This window comes from Gekko japonicus, unplaced genomic scaffold (genome assembly GCF_001447785.1).
Source record: "Gekko japonicus isolate JY-2015 unplaced genomic scaffold, Gekko_japonicus_V1.1 scaffold445, whole genome shotgun sequence".
Lineage (NCBI taxonomy): Eukaryota > Metazoa > Chordata > Lepidosauria > Squamata > Gekkonidae > Gekko > Gekko japonicus.
In genome coordinates this window covers 744,085-766,288 of record NW_015169184.1, presented here as the reverse complement: position 1 = coordinate 766,288, position 22,204 = coordinate 744,085, and the positions used below count along the sequence as shown (strand labels likewise).

The 22,204-nt window shown below is 44.1% G+C and overlaps 1 protein-coding gene across 1 annotated transcript in view; it reads left to right on the top strand.

The window, feature by feature from the left end:
• TTC21B (tetratricopeptide repeat domain 21B) overlaps nt 1–22,204 on the top strand; it is a 70,517-nt gene that overhangs the window by 38,076 nt on the left and 10,237 nt on the right. The window contains exons 15-25 of the mRNA XM_015416149.1: nt 752–976; nt 3,715–3,953; nt 4,378–4,450; nt 6,268–6,378; nt 7,446–7,584; nt 10,038–10,144; nt 15,559–15,747; nt 15,880–15,990; nt 17,783–17,864; nt 20,267–20,417; nt 21,929–22,090. Coding sequence (XP_015271635.1) covers nt 752–976; nt 3,715–3,953; nt 4,378–4,450; nt 6,268–6,378; nt 7,446–7,584; nt 10,038–10,144; nt 15,559–15,747; nt 15,880–15,990; nt 17,783–17,864; nt 20,267–20,417; nt 21,929–22,090 — 1,589 coding nt within the window. The remainder of the gene's footprint in view (nt 1–751; nt 977–3,714; nt 3,954–4,377; nt 4,451–6,267; nt 6,379–7,445; nt 7,585–10,037; nt 10,145–15,558; nt 15,748–15,879; nt 15,991–17,782; nt 17,865–20,266; nt 20,418–21,928; nt 22,091–22,204) is intronic.

The following is a 22,204-nucleotide window of genomic DNA, read 5'->3' as shown; positions in this document are numbered from 1 at the left end:
AGGCTTCTGGGCTGTCGGAGCAGCGCTCTGGCCCCGAAAGATCCCTGCTGGTATGGTATTTTAATTCGGTAAATATTCAGGATTGCCATTTTTTTTGTACTCCATTATACCCTGTAGGGACCATTACAGTCAATGGTCCCCATACGGTGTAATGAAGAATCAATCTGGGAGTATCTGGGGCTCTCTAGGGGCTGTTTTTTTAGGTAGAGATACCAACTTTGCAGCATAGCTGCTGGTGCCCCTCCTCAAAAAACCCCCTGAGTTTCAAAAAGATTGGAACAAGGAGTCCAATTCTATTAGTCCCAGAAGAAGGTGCCCCCATCCTCTAATGTTTCCAATGGGGGAAGGCATTTAAAGGGAATGTGGTCCCTTTAAATGTCTTTTGCAAGCCATGGCTGACCTCCAAAAGGCATTTAAAGGGTTTGCGGTCCCTTTAAGTGCTTTCCCTAAGTTGCAGCTTCACCTGGAAGGTGTTTAAAGGGATTGCGATACTTTTAAACACCCTTTAACACCAGCTGTCTTGTGGCCTTGAAAAATCCCAAATATTTTCAGGATTTGTGTGGATTTGTGTGGAATGAGAGAGTGCCCTGCCATAAACCTCGGCATTTAAATTGCATTCTTCCTTGTTGCCTAGATTATTCATTATCTCCGTAATATGAGGGTGATTTAACACAGCAAGTGCTTTCTTGAAATGCTTCTTTTTATTCTCTCTATTTTGGATGACTGTTGATGCTATTTTATTCTTTTTTAGATTAGGGAACACCCTCTGTACCACTTAATAAAAGCTCAAGCTCAGAAAAAGATGGGAGAGATTGCAGAAGCCATTAAAACCTTGCAGATGGCGATGAATTTGCCTGGGATGAGAAGAGCTGCTGCTTCCTCAAAATCAAAACTGGCTAAGATTGAAATTGACACAAGCGACCATGTGTCAGTCTACCTAGAGTTGGTTGATGCTCATCGCTTGAACGGCCAACAGGTATGACCATCTGAGTGCTAATGTAGAAGTGGGATGTGTAATTTGGAATTCAGTGACAATGTTTTAGAAGCAAGGGGTTTTTAAAATTAAGAACCTAAAAGGTTAAATCCATACAAATAGGAGGGCCCAGTCTTAAAATCAATAGATATACCACATTAACATATAGGTAATGCAGGTTATCAAAAACACATCTATTTATTACAAATGATTTAAAAATAGTCCCAAATGTAGCCTCAGTAAGAATTAAAATCGTACAGTATTCACAAACAGGACCTTATGTGACCCAATGCGTTTCAGCCAACTGACCTTCTTCAGTGGTCAAACATGTAGGCTCAATGTTGCAATAATAAAACACGGTATTAATTATATTATGATAATTATCAGTGGCTCAAGGCTAAGGTGTCCAATAAAGGCTTCATGTGATATCACCTTGTGTCCTAATCAGGTGCATATTCCTTAAGTGGTACTGCTATAATATACCTTCCTATTTTGGTCCAAAAGATACAATTTCAAATGCATTCTAGAGCTCGTGTATCGTAATAGTACATCATTCAACAGGCTAATGACTTCTTAAAGATGACATGGTTGTTGTTTTTTCATTTTACTTCATTGGTAGCTCACATTTTTCACTGAGACTCAAGAAAGATTACAAAATATAGAAAACAGTTCAATGAGATAGTATAAAATAGTCAATAAGTAAGCTGACAAGCAAAAAACATTCCAAGGCATAATAATACAGAAAAGGGGTTACAAAGGTTGAAAACAGTGCAATAACAGCAAAAGAAAATAATTCAATCAGACAAGAAAAGATATCCAGTAACACTACATTAGTACTATGATTACAGAACTGGAAACAGAATGTTACCATTTTCAAGATTTAAAGTCTCCAACTACGTTTGTGATCAAGCTTCTAATAGTAACAGATTTACGGTTCAGTTCTAAACAGAGGTAAACGCTTCTGGGCCCATTGACTTCAGCGGACCTAGAAGGGTATAACTCTGTTTAAGATGGCACTGCTAGTATACCAAAAAGTTTTTCTTCAGGTAGGCAGGTGAAAGCCCCCCCCCCCTTTCCCTCAGTCTTAGTTTCTATTGGTGAAGGTTGACAAAGCCATCTATTGACTATTTAAATACCTTGTAGCTGTTTTTGGCATGTTGGTTTTGTGGTCTGTGATGCCCCATGGTGAAAATAGAGAGAAACACTGAATGCATTTTTCAGAGGCACAAGGAATGCCAAATTAAATACCACTCCTTCTACATGCTGCCTGTGTACGTGAACTGAACATGAATGCTGGAGCAAAAGGAAAAGAGAAGCATTTCTAGGTATTCGGCATGTGCTGATATATTTGCATAAATTCTATATCATTAGAGCATCTGGTTGAACTTAGTACTTAATAGTATCTTGTCTGATCATTGTCCCCCATCATGATGCATTGAGGTCAGTGGCCTAACATTCAACAGGTGTAAGTCTGCATAGGATTGCACTAACTAAGAATGCTGTTGTGTTCAGTACATTTGCATTAGAGTGTAAAAGAAATGTAGTGTTAAACTACAGGGATGTGTTTAATTTGGAAGCCTTTCAAGCAGCCACACACTGTCAGGTCTTTGGGAATAGCACATCCAGGTTCCATTACATAGGAAAGTATGCCAAACCAGAATAGTGGTGCATAATAAAACAGCCAAGTAAGAATTAAAAGATTAAAGGATTTGGGATGTTTTCTGAATGATCTCATTGTTGCTATAATATAAAATATAAAACCATTTCTGATTTAAATTAAGGGGGGGGAATGCGTTGAATGTTATCCTCCAACTACGTACTGGATGGTTTGCTAGGACCTCTATAGCAGTGGCTGAATGTTCTATGGAATGCTGGGTTTCGATGGAAGCTTAGTAGAATTTTCCGCACTGAGAAAATCAGCTTGTGTCAGATAAGGTTCCCTAATAAACAGTTTGTCTACCACTGCCAAATGTCCCCCCGCCGGATGCAGCCACAGAGAAGTGTTGGCTGTGTTTTAAGTCTGCACTAGGGTTGCCAAGTCGTTCTGACTCACCGGCGGGGGAGCGTTGCTTCAGTCCGGGAGCTGCTGAGGGACGCGTGTGCGCCGCCAGAACGTCACAGGAAGTGACGCAGGACGTAGAGCACGTTGGGGGCGTGGCCCCAATCGTTGGAGGGAAAACCATAGAGTTTTCCCTCCAACAATTGGGGCCACACCCCCAACGTGCTCTACGTGGTTGCGTCACTTCCTGTGACGCACCACGCTGCGCTTGGGGGGGCGTGGTTCTCCCGGGGCCCGATTCCGCGGCGGCGGAAATTGGGCCTCCAAAGCGGGGGGTTACCCGCCACCCGCCCCCACTTGGCAGCCCTAGTCTGCACTCAGCTCACTTGAGGCTGTGTTGAGGCCTAAGAGACCCTGGCCAGGGCTCTGTGTCAACTCATTGTGCACCGTAAAATGGACCACAGGGGTCCCTTAGCAGATAAGTCAGTGTGCGAATGGCTTCCTGAAGTTACAGAGATAGTTGAGGTGTACAGGTAGGTTCACGTCCAATGTCACCTTAGAGACCAACAAGATTTTTGGGGTATGACTCCCAAGGGAGAGCTTTGACTCTTGAGAGCTCATACCCCCGAAATCTTGGTCTCTAAGGGCACTCCTGGACTTGAATCTTAGCTGTTCTACTGCAGACTTCTGAAACTAATTTAGGCATAGAAACTGTTTTATACAACAACTGTGTGCTTTGCAGCATGAAGCAATTAAAGTTCTGCAAGATGCCATCAATGAATTTTCGGGCACCCCCGAAGAACTGAGAGTTACCATTGCTAATGCAGACCTTGCTCTCGTACAAGGGGATGTGGAAGAGGCTCTGACGATGCTCAGAAACATAACAGCAGAGCAGCCTTATTTTGTCCAAGCCAAAGAAAAAATGGCCAAAATTTATCTGGAGTACCGAAAAGACAAGAAGCTGTACGCAAGCTGTTATAGGTAAGAGGATCGTATAAACCAAAATGGATAATGCTACATCAGAATCGTTTCCTATCAGTTACATTCCGTAAAGACCTAAAAGAGGTATCTTCCAATAGAAACCAATACATTGTATGCAAGAAGTCACTCTTTTTGAAAGATCTGAAATAATAATTTTAAACATGGTTTCAGAACAGTGATATTTGACTGGGGGGGGAGAGACTTTTCCCATCAGAGGAAAGCATCTTCACTAGCCAAATTGATCCTTGGGATCCAACCTGTTCTTTCTCTCTATCCTTGTTCAACAGGGGTTCCCAAAGTCCAGAAGCAAGTTTTTATGGCATCCTACAAACACCCGTGGCAGTAGAAACCTACCCTATTGCAACCATGCAAAACAAACTTTATCGCTGCTATTAATTAAAAACAAATTCTTCCTTATTTTCAGAGACCTGGTGGAAAAGCTGCCCAGTTCTCACACCTTACTACTCCTTGGTGATGCATACATGAATATCCAGGAGGTAAGCACTGGTAATGTTAGAAGTCTAGTACACCTGTTCTGAAAAGTAATGGGTCTACAAATGGTTGCCATTGGAGGGGAAGAAGAAGAAGGTTTTGATTTTATACCCCACCCTTCACTATCCGAAGGAGTCTCGGAGCCGCTTACAATCTCCTTCCGTTCCTCTCCCCACAACAGACACCCTGTGAGGTTGGTGGGGCTGAGAGAGCTTTTTCGAGAACTGCTCTTGAGAGAACAGCTCTGAGAGAACTGTGGCTTGCCCAAGGTCACTCCAGCAGCTGCATGTGGAGGAGTGGGGAATCAAACCCGGTTCTCCAGATTAGAGTTTGCCGCTCTTAACCACTACACCAAACTGGCTATGGCAAATGAGAAAGGAAAGATACAAATATGTCCTTTGCTAGGAGCACATTTTGTCTTGGTGCATTCAGCAACCCCTGTGAACGCATGAAGCTGCCTTCTGAATCAGACCCTTGGTCCATCAAGGTCGTTATTGTCTACTCAGACTGGCAGTGGCTCTCTAGGTCGCAGGCTGAGGTCTTTCACATCACCTATTGCCTGGTCTTTGTAACTGGAGATGCCAGGGATTGAACCTGTGACCTTCTGCATGCAAAGCAGAGGCCATTCCACTGAGCTTTCCCTCTCCCCTTAAAGTAATCGCCATAGCTGCTAGATCATTCTGGGGACGGAGAGAACTGTATACATCAGGCATGTCCAACTATTTTTTCTGGCCAAAAGTGCCGGTGATCTACCACCATGAACATACAGTTTCAAATTAGTTTCAAATTAGATTTTAACCCACTAAAGTTGGGTTCCACCCCCCAATTTATAATGCACCTTCTGTCATTTACTGGTAAGCAAAATAAACAAAAACAAAACAGAGAGACGGAGATCCAGAAAGAACTGCGAACATCTTTTATTTTTTATTGAGTTATAACTTTCTTTGTCTCAATAACTTTCTTTAACTTTTATTCAGAGTTATTTGTGTTAAATGTAGGTCAAGTATTGATCCAGGCTGATCTTGCGCAATCTTTAAAACTTCGCTCTTGCTCATTAGTGAGACCAAGTGTGGCTGGTGATCTACCTCTGACCCCTCCGCGATCTACTGGCATACCTGGTATACATCCCCTGTCCTACTATGCCTTCCCCGCATCTGAGTGCAGGATATTCTACCTCTATTATGGCTTGTTAAGGGATATGGAAAGGACCCAAAGATATACTGAGGCCTGTGGTGATACTTTTGCATGTGGGTACTGTCTATGCACTGAGGTGTATCATGTCCTACATGTGGGGAAATTTTTATGTGGAAAAACATTGTCAGTGGTCTTAAGACTTGCATGAAATCTGACCTACCTGATTCGAAGTATATGTTCTCTCTCCCTCCCCCCTTTCTATTAGAATCTCACCCCAAACTATTCACTGTCCAGTATATAGTACTCTTTTCCCCAGCAAAATATCCTTTTAACTTTGTCTGCCTTAGGGCATTTGATTCTTCTGCCAAAATTGTTTCAGCAGCCCCTCTCTGCCATTAGTTATTAAAGAATGTATTCCAAGAAACCCTTAATAGATCAATAGCTGTGTGGTCTTCTGCTTTCATAATAAATAATAATGGGATCCTGTACCATTGAAAACAGCAATATTTTACCATGTAAATGTGTTTGGGGACAAATTTAGCCTTTGTTATCTGTAGAACTTACTTATCTGCTGAGTTTGGTCACAGTTTTATGAAATACATATTTAATGGCCTTGTTTTCAGGGCCGGTGTAGGCTGTTGGCATAGAATCTTTATGATTTTCTTGCCTGTATCTGCTCTTGTTCTAGCCTGAAGAAGCCATAGAGGTTTATGAACAGGCTTTGAAGAAGAACCCTAGAGATGGGGCATTGGCCTGTAAAATAGGAAAAGCTCTGGTCAATACGCATAACTATGCGAAGGTATGTTGCAAATTGCTTATAGAAATGAAAAGCTTGTATTTCTTGTAATGCATAGCAATGCAGTCTTGGTTGAGACACTTCCAGAAACATTTAATGTACCCTATATAAGAACGCACCTTGGCCTGGATAGCACCAGGTTAGCCTGATCTCATCAGAACTCGGAAGCTAAGCAGGGTCAGCCTTGGCTAATATTTGGAATGAACACCAGGGTTCTGACGTGGAGGCAAACAATGGCAAATTACCTCTTGCCTTGAAAACCCCATGGGGTTGCCATCAATGCTCCCTCTAAGCCGTGGAGTCTTGTGAGCGAAAATTCTCCTTTGTGAGCGACTGGCATTAAAGCTGTGAGCGAGCGATTTGGCTACCGCATAAATTAGTCTGCTCTGGAGCCACCCTTCCTGAGCTCAGGCAATAATGTGTGAGCCGGAGGCTAAAAAACTGTGAGCTAGCTCACACTAACGCAGCTTAGGGGGAGCACTGGTTGCCATAAGTCAGCTGTGAGTTGATGGCAAAAAAAGAGAAAAGAACGCAGTATTGTAAATGCTGACATGCCTATCATGATACGACCCATCAGTATATAAAAACCACTATAAGAACCTACACGGCATTCATTTTCTCATACTATAACATTTTTATCCTATCAGTCATCAGTTAGATGACAAGCCATGAATAACCTCGTAAAAATTTGAGTATAATTTTAACATAAGTTTATTGTGATCATAATCATACAAAAGAAAACATCTGTAGTATTTCATACTGAAACTATCATATAATATAAACCATTCAACTGCATGACTACAAAGATTGGTTATATTAATCAAAACTCACCAGTTCTTTTCAAATTTGTCTTTCGGTTTGGCTAATACTTTTGAATGTAGAAGCTTGTAGGAAACATCTGTTGAACTAACAGCCAAGAGATTCGAAAGAAGCTTTAAACCATTAGTCTTCCATTTGAGAATCTGGAGTTCTTCTGTTTTCTAAGATCTATAGATACTTTGGAAATGTCAAATGTGATCTTTTCCATGGAGAATTGTGTGTGTTTATTTATTTATATTTTTGAAACAAAGGCAATCAATTATTATGAAGCGGCTATAAAAACGGGTCAACAGAATTTCCTCTGCTATGACCTGGCAGAGCTGTTGCTGAAACTGAAGCAGTTTGACAAAGCAGAAAAAGTCCTTCGGCAAGTTTTGGAACATGAGCCTGGTACGACCACAGCCTCTCTTACTTCCAATAGAAATCGCATGTGCATGTGCAGACTAATTTTCCCCCAGAAATTGATGAGAAGTTTTAATTTTTTGTGTATTCAGTTTCCTTCAAGAATATGTGCTTTGGTGTGGGAGTTTCTGAATCTGGGTTTGCTTTTGATGTTGCTGGGATAGCACCCCATCTGGGATGCGCATTGTCATTTATATTCTGCCCTCTCACTTCCACATCCCCCTTGCTGCTGATGGTGGCCAAAATAGAGCAGTGAAGAATCCTCTGTCCTCCTCCCCCAGTTATGGAATGGCAACCTAAGATGCTTGGCTGGGCTTCCCCTTTCCATCTTACGCATCTTGAGCATTAAATTTCTCCTTGGAGTAAATTAAATCTGAAGGCATTCAGCAGGTGCTGCGAGAGAGACTGTGATCTTATTTCTTTATTTATTTTTATTTTTCAGATTTTTACCCAGCCCTCCCAGCTGAAGCTGGCTCAGGGCGGCTCAAATAAAAACAGATAATTACATTAAAACATAGTTATGGTTGAAACAAATATAAAATCACAATAAAGTGCTAGTGGTTCTTAATAGTCATATAGCAGTATCAGTAGAATGTTCTCCGCTCGCAGTCTGTTCTCGGTGTTAGTTGGATGTCCCTGCAGGGTTCACTGTTCTTTAAGGCTGTTGATGGCAGTTTCCGGGGTCCAGGGCCCTCTCCCTTTTAACCAACTGATGTTCTTCATTGGTGGTGACGGTTCCCAAAAGCCTGGTGGAAGAGCTTCGTTTTACAGGCCCTGCAGAACTGCAAAAGGTCCCGCAGGCCCCTGATCTCCTCCAGGAGTTCATTCCACCAGGCTGGGGCTGCCACTGAAAAGGCCCAGGCCCTGATTGTTGACAGCCTAGCGTCCTTAGGACCCAGGAGAGCCAATCGATTCTAGGCCCCCAACTGCAGTGCTCTCTGGGGAACATACAGGGAAAGGCGGTCTCTTAGGTATGTAGGTCCCTGACCATGTAGGGCTTTAAAGGTAAGAACCAGTACCTTGAAGCGAATCCGGTATGCTATCGGCAGCCAGTGCAGTGCCTCCAGCACAGGCTGTATGTGCTCCCACCTAGAGAGCCCCATCAACAGCCTGGCCACGGCATTTGAGAGCATTACAGTAGTCCAGTCTCGAGGTGACCATCGCATGGATCACTGTCGCCAGGTCATTGCATTTGAGGAAGGGAACCAACTGCCTGATCAGCTGAAGATGGTAAAAGGCTGATTTGGCAGTGGCTGCTACCTGGGCCTCCATAGTTAAGGTGGCATCCAGGAGCACTCCCAATCTCCTCACCTCCGGCGCTGGCACCAATGGCGCCCCATCGAAGGTCAGGAGTGGGATCCCTAACCCCGGCTGACTCAGGCACAGGGCCTCTGTCTTCGTCGGATTCAGCTTCAGTCGGCTCAGCCTAAGCCAACCAGCCACGGCCTGTAAGGCCCGGTCCAGATCTTCCAGTTTGGAGTCGGACTGACCGCCCAACAGCAGATAGAGCTGAGTGTCGTCCGGATATTGGTGACAACCCAGCCCATGCCTCCGGGCAATCTGGGCAAGGGGGTGCATATAGAAGTTGAAAAGCACTGGGGACAGCACCGCCCCTTGAGGCACACCACAGTCCATTGCATGTCTCTGGGATAGCTGTTAGGTCAGCCCAACAACTCTGGGTCCCATTTCTACAGCCAGTCCTCTTACAATGCAATAAAGCTTTCCTGTTCCTGTGTTCTAACCCAAAAGAAGTATCTTTTGGAAATTCAACTGAGATTGAGCCCAATACAGCATGGGATTTAAAGAAAAGAGGGAATGGAGAAGAGTTACGTAAGAATGCCTCAAGAACAGGGGCTGGATTTGACCTCCTGTTTTACGACTTGCTGATTGTGGTGGTCTTGAAAGCTAGTGTATAAATGAGATGACTGAAATATATGTAAGCGGTTCACTTTTCATTCTTTGTCTGTGTGTGACATCTCTTCATGTGCAATGTGTGTGCCTGTCAGGTGCAATCCTATGCAGAATGGAAGTCAGTAGGCTCAAACTGGAGTAACTTTGCCTTGCGTTGCACTATGATGATCGTCGGTTTCCATCCCAGTATTACATTTTGAAATCTGGGAAAGAAACTACAGCCAACTGAATTGCTCGTCTCATTCTTGGTGATCTTTTGGCTTCGTGCTGTTCGGACTCTTAACACGTTGTGGGCAAAAAGGAGGAGGCAGAATTTTCTTAGGGGGAGGAAGCATGTCTGTAGCACCGCTTCAGATTACATTAGGTACTTTGGCTGAATTTTGGCAACTGTCCGTGCATCTTTTCCAAACACTCGTGTTAAAATTAGTAGTATCTTTGTTCCTTTTGCTGTTCTTTCCAAAAATACTGAATAATTGTTAGACATAACCTCCTTTGTTAATTTGCATTCTGTACATCTTCTCTTTCTGCAGTGAATGATTTGTCTTCTCTAATGGAAGATACCCGCTACCGGGTTCTCCTCGCCAAGATTTATAGCAAAATGGATAGGACAGAGGATGCTATTATTTCATTGCAGCAGGTAAAGGAATATGAAACACTGACACATAAAGGCTTTTATAGTGAAAGACCACCTGAAAGAATGTGTAAGGGTTTGGATCCAAAGGTCATTTTCCACTGAGAGGAAGCCCTTATTCCAGTAAGACAGAACTTTCTTTTTTCCACCCCAGTGCAGCCCACTGAGCTTCTCCTGGGGGACGGGGTATGGGGGGGACGACCCTCAGGAACATTGTGGGGGGTCTGCAATGGGAGGAGAGAAATGGCAAAAAGGGCGCTCCCCCTTTCTGCTGGTGGAAAACAATTTTTTGATTACAATTAAATGGGCCTGGTCACACTTTATAGAACAGTGAATCAGTAATGAAGTTTATGTATTTACCCCTCTTAGTTCATGCAGTGAGCTACTTTCTCTCCATTTTCTTCCTCTATAATTGTTTTTCTGAGAAGTGGTAGTAGCCAGCTCCAGTTTTCCTGCGCTCCTACCACTGACACTGTGTTTCTCCATTGCAGTCACTGACCTTCAAATGTCCTGGTAGCTAAAGTATGTTAGCAAAAGACAGAATAGATGACTCTCCATGTTTTTATCACTTGTCAGGTAGCAGGGTCCTTTTCTTCACTGTTTTTAGGCCTACAGTACTGTAGAGCAATTCTCCACATCTGCTTTAATTCTTCTTAAAGGATATCAGGCCCGTAGCTTCAATGGGGCTTTGGGGGGCTCCGGTCTCTTTCTTTCTCCTGTAAATGCTTTTTTAAAAACATTTTTAAAGGCTTCTAAGCAGAGTGGGGTGCTGTAGTTGACTAATTCCCGCACTGAGCAATGGAGTTGGAGTAGGTGACCTCTAGGATCCCTTCTAACTCTGTGTCAAGAAACTGTTCTTCTTTAAGACAGTTTTTCTGCCTAAGTGCTAGCTTTCTTGACCTGCCAGCTTGTTATCAGAATTGTTGCTTAGGCTGGCAGAAGTGATTAACTTGTAGAAGCTGAGAACTGTAATCTAAAGTGGTTGGCAGCTTGCAATTTAGAGATCTACAAGAAAGGGGACCCGCGAAAATCGCGGGGGGGAGAAGCGGGGGAGCTCCATGCAGAGCACGCAGAGGAGGCCTCGCTGCTCTGGCCCCCCCTCCCTGCTCGCTGCTCACCGCTCACCTTACAATCGGCGGCGGCAGGGGCGTTCGTAGAGCGTTCCCTGCACATGCGCAGGGGATGCTCTGTGAGTTTCGGGGGGATTTAAACATCCCCCCGATGTTTTTTTGCAGATTTAGGATTTTTGTGCACACGTGGGGACCACCCCACGTGCGCACAAACCTCTCCCTCCCCCCCAGGTCCCCCCAATGTGCGGATTTAAGCATCCTCACACCAGGGGGCGACTTGAGAATTAGATATATAGATAACAACATGAGTGTACTCAGGGCTATTTTGGGGCAGGAACGCCCAGGAATGGAGTTCTGACTGGCTTCAGAGTTGGCCACGCCCACTACAGCCAAAACCTAGGGGCCGGGCGGCGAGCCGCTGGGCCCTCACCGCTCTGGCCCCTCCTCCCTGCTCGCCGCTCACCTTCCAAGTGGCGGCGGCAGCGGCGATCGCAGAGCGTTCCCTGCGCATGCGCAGGGGACGCTCTGTAAGTTTCGGGGGGATTTAAACATCCCCCGATGTTTTTTTGCAGATTTAGGATTTTTGTGCACACGTGGGGACTGCCCCACGTGCTCACAAACCTCTCCCTCCCCCCCCAGGTCCCCCCGATGTGCGGATTTAAGCATCCGCACACCAGGGGGCGACTTGGGAATTAGATATTTAGATCCTGGTAACAGCTTTCCTTTGGCTGAATGGCTTTTTCTTTCTGCACTGAGAACTTCAGCCCCACCAGAAAAAAAAAATGTTCCACAAGCCACAAAATCCTGGCTATGGTCCTGAAGTGTCTTCCAAGTGTCCGCGTGTTTTTACAGTCAAGGCACACATACCAAGTTTTTCAACACATTCATAAAATGAGGTGAACAGTTTTGATTCAGATCCCAAAGCCCAGTTTTGATTGCCTTGTGAATTAGTATATTTTTGAAGATCAGCAGCTGTTGAACTGGTCTGCTGCTAGTGAGCAAACAATGGCTAGAATTAAAAGGACTTCTTTATGTTCAAAGTGGGGCGAAGGGGTTGGTTTTCTTTCCCAGCTGCAGCTCTGTGCAGTGCCTTGAATCCCTGTCTCTGGAGGGTCCCCAGATACTTAGAAGTAGCATTTCAGAGTCTGCAGTGAGAAGGGAGTGGGGGTGGGGGTCTGAAAACCCTCTCTGCCTGTGTGACTGGAACTCCACATATGGCCCTTTGCTTCCTGGTCTCTGTGTACAGATTATCTTGGAAAGTGATGGAAGGAAAAACAAATAGAGCATCTTAGTCTGCAAAACAACAATTCCATTCCACATTTCCTATTTTAGAAGGAAAGACTAATAGAAGACTAAGCGTTTAATTTCACAATAAAGGAAGACAAGGATTAAGAGATGACTAATCCATAATGAGAGGCATGGAAATATATAATGTTCTGGTTGACTCTGGTCAGGCCTGATGCAGATCTAGGTGGGCACTTTAGAAGCCCTAGGTGTCCAGTTAGTTTTCCTATATCAAATTGTTTAATTGTTTAATTCCTCATAAAAGGCACACCTTTATTACATAATGGAAAAAATATTAGATCAACAGCCACAGTCTGATAATAGCCTTTATATATCTCATTTTATTGAAATGTGGTACCCTGGAATAGAATTTATAGCAAACAAGGAATCATTTTTTCACCACTCTTATCTGATAGGAGTGCTATTACTATGAGCTTTTATGCATGTTTATCTCTCTCAGATAGTTAGTATAAAGACCTGGTATGTTTACTCTCCTATTAATTGTTGTACTGGTTAACTATTTTGTATTCCTCTGTAAATACCGATAATGTTATATAATATGATACGTATTGCTCATTATACTTAAAATAAAAAAAATAAAAATAAAAGAGTGAGAGGGTACACCTTGATAACATTTATCTTTCATTACCATGTAGCTATTTTGCAGCTTTAGCAGTGACAAACGCAAAAGAAAATTTTGCTGCACAGATAATTAAAAGAGAGCAATTGCATGAGTCCATGAAAATATCTTGCCCAGGTCACACGGAAGGACCCCCTTCTAAGAAACTCACAATCAATTCAGCTTCCCATATTTATAGGTTTTTAAAACCATCTCCTAACAACAGCTGGCTGTCTCACTTGATAATGATGCACCTTCTCGGCTAACTACTTAACTTATAACTTCAAACCCAAGTTCTCTATACTTGTTAAAATATGTAGAGAGCCAGTTTGGTGTAGTGGTTAGGAGTGCAGACTCTAATCTGGGAGATCTGGGTTTGATTCCCCACTCCTCCACATGCAGCTGCTGGTGTGACCTTGGGTCAGTCATGGCTCTCTCAGAGCTTTTCTCTCAAGGGCAGTTCTCAAGAGAGCCCTCTCAGCCCCACCTACCTCACAGGGTGTCTGTTGTGAGGAGGGGGAGGGAAAGGAGATTGTAAGCCGCTCTGACTCCTTTGGGTAGTGAAGGGTGGAGTATAAATCCAGTGTCTCTTCTTCTTCTAAAAAACTGTTCATTCTTGTTACTTGTTATCATAACAAAGTCTGTTTAAAAATAGCAATTACAGGTTTCTCATACATACATATGAGTACCTGTTGGCCCTCAACTCCTTCTTTGAATTACATCTTTGCTTCTGTGAAGTTGGACATTCCTGCCATTCTCAGATGCTTTTGCTCCAGGGCCTCCGTACATAATATCCTTTGATGGCTTCTAATCTGCAAAGGACCATGTTAGTGTGTTCTTTTGTTTCTTGCCCCTTTCCAAGTCTATTCTGTTCTGTGTTGCTAAACTCCCTTTTTGTCATGTTAGTCTAGGCTAGCCCTGCAGAAATATCATCTATTATTTTTCTGGTCATGTCCAGCAACTGTTCCCCTATAATCCTGGCCATATCTGTGACAATGTGTTGTGCCTGTGGTTTTGTTAACACAGAAACATCATGAATACCATGTTTCTTTACGATTCCCATGAGACTGTAAAAAGGGCTCACTAACTCTTTTCCTTGTTGACAGAAAAGAAATCAGTTCCTTAGGTTCTAGATGTGCTGTGTTAAAGTACGAAATTTCTCTTCTTTGTCTAAGGCCTTAAAAGTTTTGTTGGTCAGGCTCTTCTTCCATAGACTGTAAACATCTTTGGGGGCTTCCGAAAGCCATCACCATTCATTACTTGATCACTGTTTGGCTTTACCTTACAAAAGAATATTCCAGAGGTGTGTCTTGTTGCATGGACAACTATTTACTAGTTGACGCTAGGTTTCTCCCGTGCTGAACTGATACTGAAGGGCCATTCAAGGTGTATAAAAATAGTCATGCAAGAATGATTATTCTCTAAATTGGAGATGTTAAGCTGCCAGGGATACAGTGCAACAATGTCTTGGGTTCTGGTTGAATGACATTATGTAGCCATCTTGCCAAAGCTCAGCGGGTATGGGGCTGGTCAGTCCTTGGATGGGAGTCCTCGTGGGAACCCCATGGGTTGAATCCAGCCAGTTCTTTTGCTCAGTCATGCCTAATTCCCCTCTATATTACTGTGCTTTTCCAACATGTTCCCACTACTACCATAGGCAGATCCCCTAATTCCCAGACTGGGCTTTTCAGCAGTACTCCCTTGTTCACCAGTGGAAAAGCTGGTTGGATCCAACCTTATGAAAGCTGCCTTATCAACCAGTTACCAAACATAACATGCAAGCTTTTTAATGTCAGATATTAAACAAGTTCATATGAACCAATTTTTCAGAAACCGCATTGCGAGAAGCCAAATAGTCTAATACAGGAAACCACTTTACTACAAATTTGGAGTATATATCCAGAGCCATACTACTTTGAGTTATTTGATCAGTGATTTTTTCCCATTATATAACGATTCTATATCTTGTAATGCCACATTTATGGAAGGTTGATTTAAATTTGGTGTTATGACCCACTTCTCTAATGCAGCATATTTCAGAATTATTTTTGTATGACATTCTATGCATCTTATATGTTCAATATCTGATGTGTTCTTGTTTTGTATATATCTTGTAATAAACTCAACACAATTCTTTTTATGTTCTTGTTTTGTATATATCTTGTAATAACACAATTTTTTTTTAAAGCTGTCTTATCTTCCACAAAGGATGATGGGTAGGACATAATTGCAGGAAGTGAATTAAATGGCCGTCTCATACATAAGACCCTTAGTATGTGGTAGCTAATGACCTCTGGTTTTTTAAAAGCCTTGCCTATTTCAAGACCAGGGTATATGCAGCCCTGGCTTTCTAGGGAAAAATCCCTCCTTAAAACACAAATTCATTCCCAGCTTTGTCTTATTTTATTCCCTGCGTTTAAAGCCATTTTCCTTGCTTTTTCCATCAGGCTCGGGAATTGCAGGCCAGAGTCCTCAAACGAATTCAGATCGAGCAGCTGGATGCGATTCCCGTGCAGAAGCAACTGGCAGCTGAAATTTGCGCAGAGATAGCGAAGCATTCAGCAGTCCAGCGGAACTATGAGAAAGCAATTAAGTTTTACAAAGAGGCTCTTGTTCACTGTGAAACGAACAGCAAGGTCAGTCGAGCGCCGAAATTAACCATTTTTTCACTTGGTTCTTAGTTAGAAACACCTGGCTGTCGGGGCACTTATAAGAACCTGATAAAGAATAGAAAATGAAACAGGCCTTTTATTTTGTTCTGTCCTCAGGTGATGCTAGAACTTGCACGTTTGTACCTTGCTCATGATGATGTGGAAGCATGCCAGCGTCAATGTGCTCTGTTGCTGAAGAACGATCCAGACAATGTGGCCGCTTCTATGGTGGGCTGTGTTAACAGACTCTTATTAGAAGATTTAGTTGAATGATTTCAGATCTCTTTTTAAAAAGAATAACCCCTGCTAAATGTTTTCTATGTAAAGTGTAAGACTTCCCACATTTTAATACAAAGGTCTCCAATTTGAGTGACCCTAGGGGTGCTTTTGGAATTTTGAGAATAGTGAGTATTCACCATCACAAAATGGCTTCCATGGGGTATTGTGGCCCATCACAAAATGGCTACCATGGGCTGCCAAGATGTTGCAAGCCAAACATCCTCCTATGATGGAGGCAGCTGTTTTTGAATGAGTGCTCCCTTTACCTTTTGATTGTTTGTAAAAGAAAATAAGATAATAGCATCGAGTAAACTTAAGTATGTTAATAAAATAAAATTACAAAATTAACAAAGCAAATAATAGCTGCTAAAATCCCTCCCCCATGGCTCATTCATATCTAGACTACAATAATGTAAAAGCAGCCATAGTAAAATTAAAATAGTATTGATAAAAATTTAAAGGATATGACTTTAGGTATAAAGGTACTGGTATAAAAATGTTATCTTGGTATTTAGATATTGGTATAAAAAGTTTTAGTTGCTAACTGATAGACATAACAAGAAGGGGGACCCATGATCCTCCGGGGGGGGGGAGCTCCACGCGGAGGAGGAGGAAGCAGCCACAGGTAAGTCTTCTTCCCCCCCCGGCACCAACAGCAAGGCCCGTGCGGCTCCCACTGGGTCCACCAAGCTTTTCCCCCCCAGTACCAACGGTGAGGCTCGTGCGGCTCCCAGCTGCCACCCCCCAAGCCTTCTCCCCCGCCCCCAGCACCAATGGTGAGGCCCGTGCGGCTCCCAGTCATCGGGTCCGCCAAGATTTCTCCTCCCCCCCTCCCCGTGGCAGCAGCGGTGGCGGCGAGAGCTTAGTAGCCAGCCTGGCAAGCATTCTCCTGCCCCCCCCAGTGGCGGCTGTGGCGGCGGGGAGGCAGTTCTCAGAGTGTTCTCTGCTCATGTGCAGGATTGCCCCAAATCTGCAGGAAAAATCTTTTTGCCCCCTAGGTGCCCCTGATGTGCGGTTTTAGATATCCGCACACAGGGGGCACCTTGGCTATTAGTATATAGATTTGATGGATCTCTGGGAGCAAGACGTTCTAGAAGTTAGGCGCCGCCATAAAAACAGCCAGTCTTCATGCCCTAATTGATCCCTCCTCTGAAAACAAAGGGGTGTAGCGAGATGCTGTGTTGAGGTAACAGGGGAGCTTACAACGGATGCCAGTTACGGTTCTACTGAAGTTATTTCCACAAGCAAGAGATGGGATGGAGATGGATGATGAGGGTTTGAAGGGGGGGAGGTTTTGGGGGGTTGAAGGTAACTATGGATTCTGTTTCTAGTTCCCTCTGCTTTGAAAGCTGGAATTTGGGAGGGTGACAAACAGTGACTTGGATCCACCATTGATTTCCATTGGCAAATGTTTACCATAAGGAGAACTCGACTTCCTCATCATCCATCCCCGGAAGCCCCACATGCTTCCACCTGCTCCTGGAGGACAGGTGATCCCCTCAGAAACACTGGGGGGGGCAGAGGTCTACGACAGGTCCAGTGAACCCCCCCCCCCGTTCCTTCAGTGTAGTCGAGAAAATTAGGGGTATGGCTCCTGGGCATCTGTTGTATGGAGAGTTTGGCCGTCTAACCTGTTTGCATTTGATGCCTCCGTCATAGGGTTTCATTTAGAAGGGCGTGTAAAATCCCTTTGGGAGCAGGTCTCTTAATCTTTTTTCATTTGTGTGCTTTGTGATTCTAGATGATGGCTGACCTTATGTTCAGGAAGCAGGACTATGAGCAAGCAGTCTTTCATTTCCAGCAGCTTTTGGATCCGAACCCTGGTGGGCATTGATTTTTGTTGGTGGTTGTTTTTGCTTTTAAAAAACAAACATTAGAAGCAACACATACTAACAGGCATAAATATCTTGAAGAGTTTCTGATAACTAGTTTTGAAAAGTGATTTTCATATTTCCAGGAAAGCATCAGGGAAAAGCAGACTTGGCAAGTGTCATCCATTCCTCAACCACAGACAAGAAGACCCTGGTTGGCTTGATAGCTTTCTAACTGCCTAGTGGTGGAAAGTGTTGTCAAATCACAGCCGTATGGTGACCCTGTGGGCAGGGGTCCCCAACTTTTTGAACTTACGGGCACAATTGGAATTCTGACACGGCATGGTGGGCATAGCAACAAAATGGTTGCCACAGAATGGCTACCGCAGGAGGCGGAGCCAGCCATAAAATGATTACCACAGCTTAACTTTAGTAACACAGTGAAGATCCTTGTGCTGTGGTGGCAGCTGCTGCCAAAGCAACATTTTTTTAAAAAACCTGCATGGCCAATCAGAAGCCTTGATGGGCAAAAGTCCTACCTGGTCCTACCCACTTCCTAACAAAACACTTGACAGGCGCCATTGGGGACCCCTGCTTTGGGGTTTAGAAGAACAGAGGTGGTTTGCCATTGACTGCCTCTACACAGCAACCGTCTCCTATCCAAGTACTAACAAGGGCCAAATTCTGTAAGATCAGGATAGCCTGGGCAATCCAGGTCTGGGCCTTTCAGATTTTTCCTTTCTACATAATTCCTCCCTCTCTTCCCCCCAACATCTGTATCTGTCCAGGAGGCAGATTACCAGGAAGAATCTTATCCAGAGCAAGGCTATTATACTTTGTTAAGTGGGGGCCTATGAGGTTTGTGAGTGGGGGATCCCATCTTCCACCTCTTGCCTAATGAGCCCAGTTGTGGCTTTCTTTCACCCTCCCTCCCCATTACCAAGCCCAGCATGATTCCGGGTGTATGCAGCTGCCTCTGGGCCCAGCCATGACAGCATCCGGGAGCTGCTTCAGACCCACAGTGGCTCTTTGATATCACCGTGGCCATTCCTGGAGCAGCTCCCAGACACTGACACGGCCTCTCCAGAACACAGGTAAGTCCTTTGTCTGCCCATGTGCAGAAAACACTCTTTATTTGGGGGGAGGGGGATTTAAGTCCCACCCATGTAATATTTTTAAGTTTTCAGATTTTGCTGCGGGGGGGGGGGAGGTGTTCCCCCAAGTTTGCAGAAGTATCTGTTTTATGCCAGTGTATCCCCCAACCGTGGACTTTCTGCAGATTAGGCCATATTTGACTATTAGGAGAAAAGATCAACCTGTAAGTGCAACAGAAAGCATGACGACATCTTAAAAGATGCCAAATGCATTATGGCATAAACTGGCATGACCTGGGTCAAGCATATGACTCTTGGATGCACGCCGGGCAAACTTGCATCCTCTAATTAGGAGGAGATTTGTGCTTAGGCCAGAGTGGCTGTGACAGGAGTAGCCAGAATATTATACCCTTTCCTTTAGAGGTATTTCTCTGCCACTGGACTGGTTTTTATTTTGCTCTGTTTCATGGCCAAACTAGATGAGATTCTGGAAAACCCACGTCTGTATCTCCAGCATCTTTTAAATTGCTAAATAGCAACACAGGGCAGGGAATCGCTTCGGTCACGTTTGAGGGGTGCATTCTCCCCACCACCACCACCAGCACATGGTTTTCTTGATCTGAAATGGCAACCTGGATTGGCTAACTGCAGAGGGAAGTAACATCTCATGAAGGTCATTTGATGTCAGGCAAACAGTGCAGACGGAAAGGACCTGACACTCCCCCTCTTTAACCCGTACCATAGCACCAATCCAAAGCAGAGTGGCCTCCACCCTGGTTACTTTGCAGTGAAAAAACCCATGCTGGAGATCTGACCACAGGTTTCCCAGCATCTCATCTAGTTAGACTTTTAAGATGTAGGACCCCAATGAGATATCCAAACTGCAGACTGTGTGTATTGAGACGTGTATTATGTGCCATCCAGTCGTTTGCAACTTACGGTAACCCTATGAATTAACAACCCCCCCAGATGTCATTCACGGCCTTGCTCAGGTCTTGCAAACGGAAGGCCGTGGCTGCCTTTATCGAGTCAATGTATCTCATGTAGGTCTTCTCCTTTTCCTACCGCCTTCAACTTTTCCTAGAGCCATTGGCTTTTCCAGTGAGACTTGTCTTAAATATGTCAAAAAATAATAGCATTCACTCATTTAGCAGTCTGTAAACCATTAGGCAAAGCAGAACCTGGTTATGCGTGAGTGTAAGCAGGTAATGTGTTAGCGGTGTGAAAATGCTACTGTCCTTGCTTCTTGTATATGATCTTTTTTTAAAAAAAACACAGCACAGTTGCTTTTCTTAGTGCTCTGAATACTTACGTTCACAGATAATTATTCAACACTGTCGCGTTTAATTGACCTTTTAAGAAGAGCTGGAAAGCTGGAAGAAGTTCCAAGATTCCTTGCAATGGCTGAGAAACATTCCCTCAGAACAAAGTTTGATCCAGGATTTCACTATTGCAAAGGACTTTATCTTTGGTAGGTGCGGCTGGGAAAATGTCTGATATAAGACCTAGAACAAAATAAAAGGGTTTTTACCAGGCATGCCAGTATGAAAGTGGGGAGCAGCTGAGTCTTATAGTGTGCCCCAATGCTCCCTCTAAGCTGTGGAGTCTTGGGAGCAAAACGTCTACTCGGTGAGCTACTGGCATTAAAGTTGTGCGCGAGCGATTTGGCTGCTGCATGAATTCGTTTGCTCTGGAGCCATCCTTCTTGAGCTAAGACAAAAATGGGTGAGCCGGAGGCTAAAAAACTGTGACCTAGCTGACACTAACTCAGCTTAGAGGGAACACTGGATGTGTTGCATTCTGGCAGGGGACGCTGTGAGTGTAGAAAACGATTTATCGACACAGTGGTGTTTTGGAAAATCTTTAGGAATTGTTTGGTGCATTTACCATGGGGCACCCACCCAGAGCCTCTGGCATTTTCTCACTCTGCTGGCATCAAAACCAATTTAAGGCAAAATAGTTTGCTCTGGAACCATCCTTCTTGAGCTAAGACAAAAATGGGTGAGCCGGAGGCTAAAAAACTGTGAGCTGGCTCACACTAACTCAGCTTAGAGGGAACACTGGTGTGCTCCTTGAATCCTGTCTGCTCTTTCCCCTTCCTCTTGGGCTACACATTGTGAGAGTAAACAGCAGGATTAATTGATGGGGCACTGAACTCGTAGTTGCAAAGATCCAGTGAGATGGGGGTTTGGTCTTGTAGCCTGCACATTTATCAGCTGAGCTACTTATGCTGTGTCCAAGTCCTGTTTTCTGTTAGGTCAGTACCGTAGGTGGAAGACCATTGCAACATCAAGCTAACAATGAGGTGATACTATGATTATGTGCCAAATGCTCACCTGTGCAGTGTAGCTATATCTCTGGACAACTGGCGGCTGTAATAAAACAGCCATAACTAGACAAAGATGCTATTAAACCCACAAAGGGCCGGTTGGTTCAGTCTTGACCTTAACACCATCCCTATTTGAGAGGCAGGTTCGAAGCTGTTAATTCACTCACTAAAAGTGAGGCGATTGTGTGGAAAAGGTGAAGAAAGGTTTATAACTGGGAGAAGCCCAGGCTTGACGCTGGGTGTCAGGGGTTCACTCTTGGGTGGCTTCTCTGCTTTGGTGTCTCTTTCTGTATGTCCTGTGTCCCTCACAGGCCTTCTTTCCATTTAGCTACTTTGCTGTCAGCCTTCCTTCCTCCCCCAGTACCTCTCTGTTCCCAGTAATGGCACGCTCTTTGTCCACACTCCAGGTCCTATGTAAGGTTGTTCCCCCAGTCATGCTACCATTCCATACCTAAACTTTCCCTGTCTGTATTTAGAATGCCTGTGACATCACAATAGATCATCCAATGGAAAGAGAACCTGCAAGTGACAGCCTATAGGATTTTGTGAGTTGCTGGCACAGCCAAAGACTCACCGGAACATGTTGAAAACTGCCTATTTCTCTTCTTTGCTTAAATTCAGTTCACGCAGTTAGGTTCGATTTCCTGTCTTAGGTACACCGGTGAACCAAATGATGCCCTTCGACATTTTAACAAAGCACGGAAGGACAGCGATTGGGGGCAGAACGCCATTTATAACATGATTGAGATCTGCTTGAATCCGGACAATGAAACGGTGGGAGGTGAAGTGTTTGGAAACCTGGATGGTGATGCAGAGTGAGTGACGATGAGACCTTTATCACTTCTTTGTAGTTTGGTGCAGTGCCTTGTTTGTGGCTGGATCAAAAGCAGTAGTTGGAAGAACAGATCTGTTGAACCAGATCCCTTCTG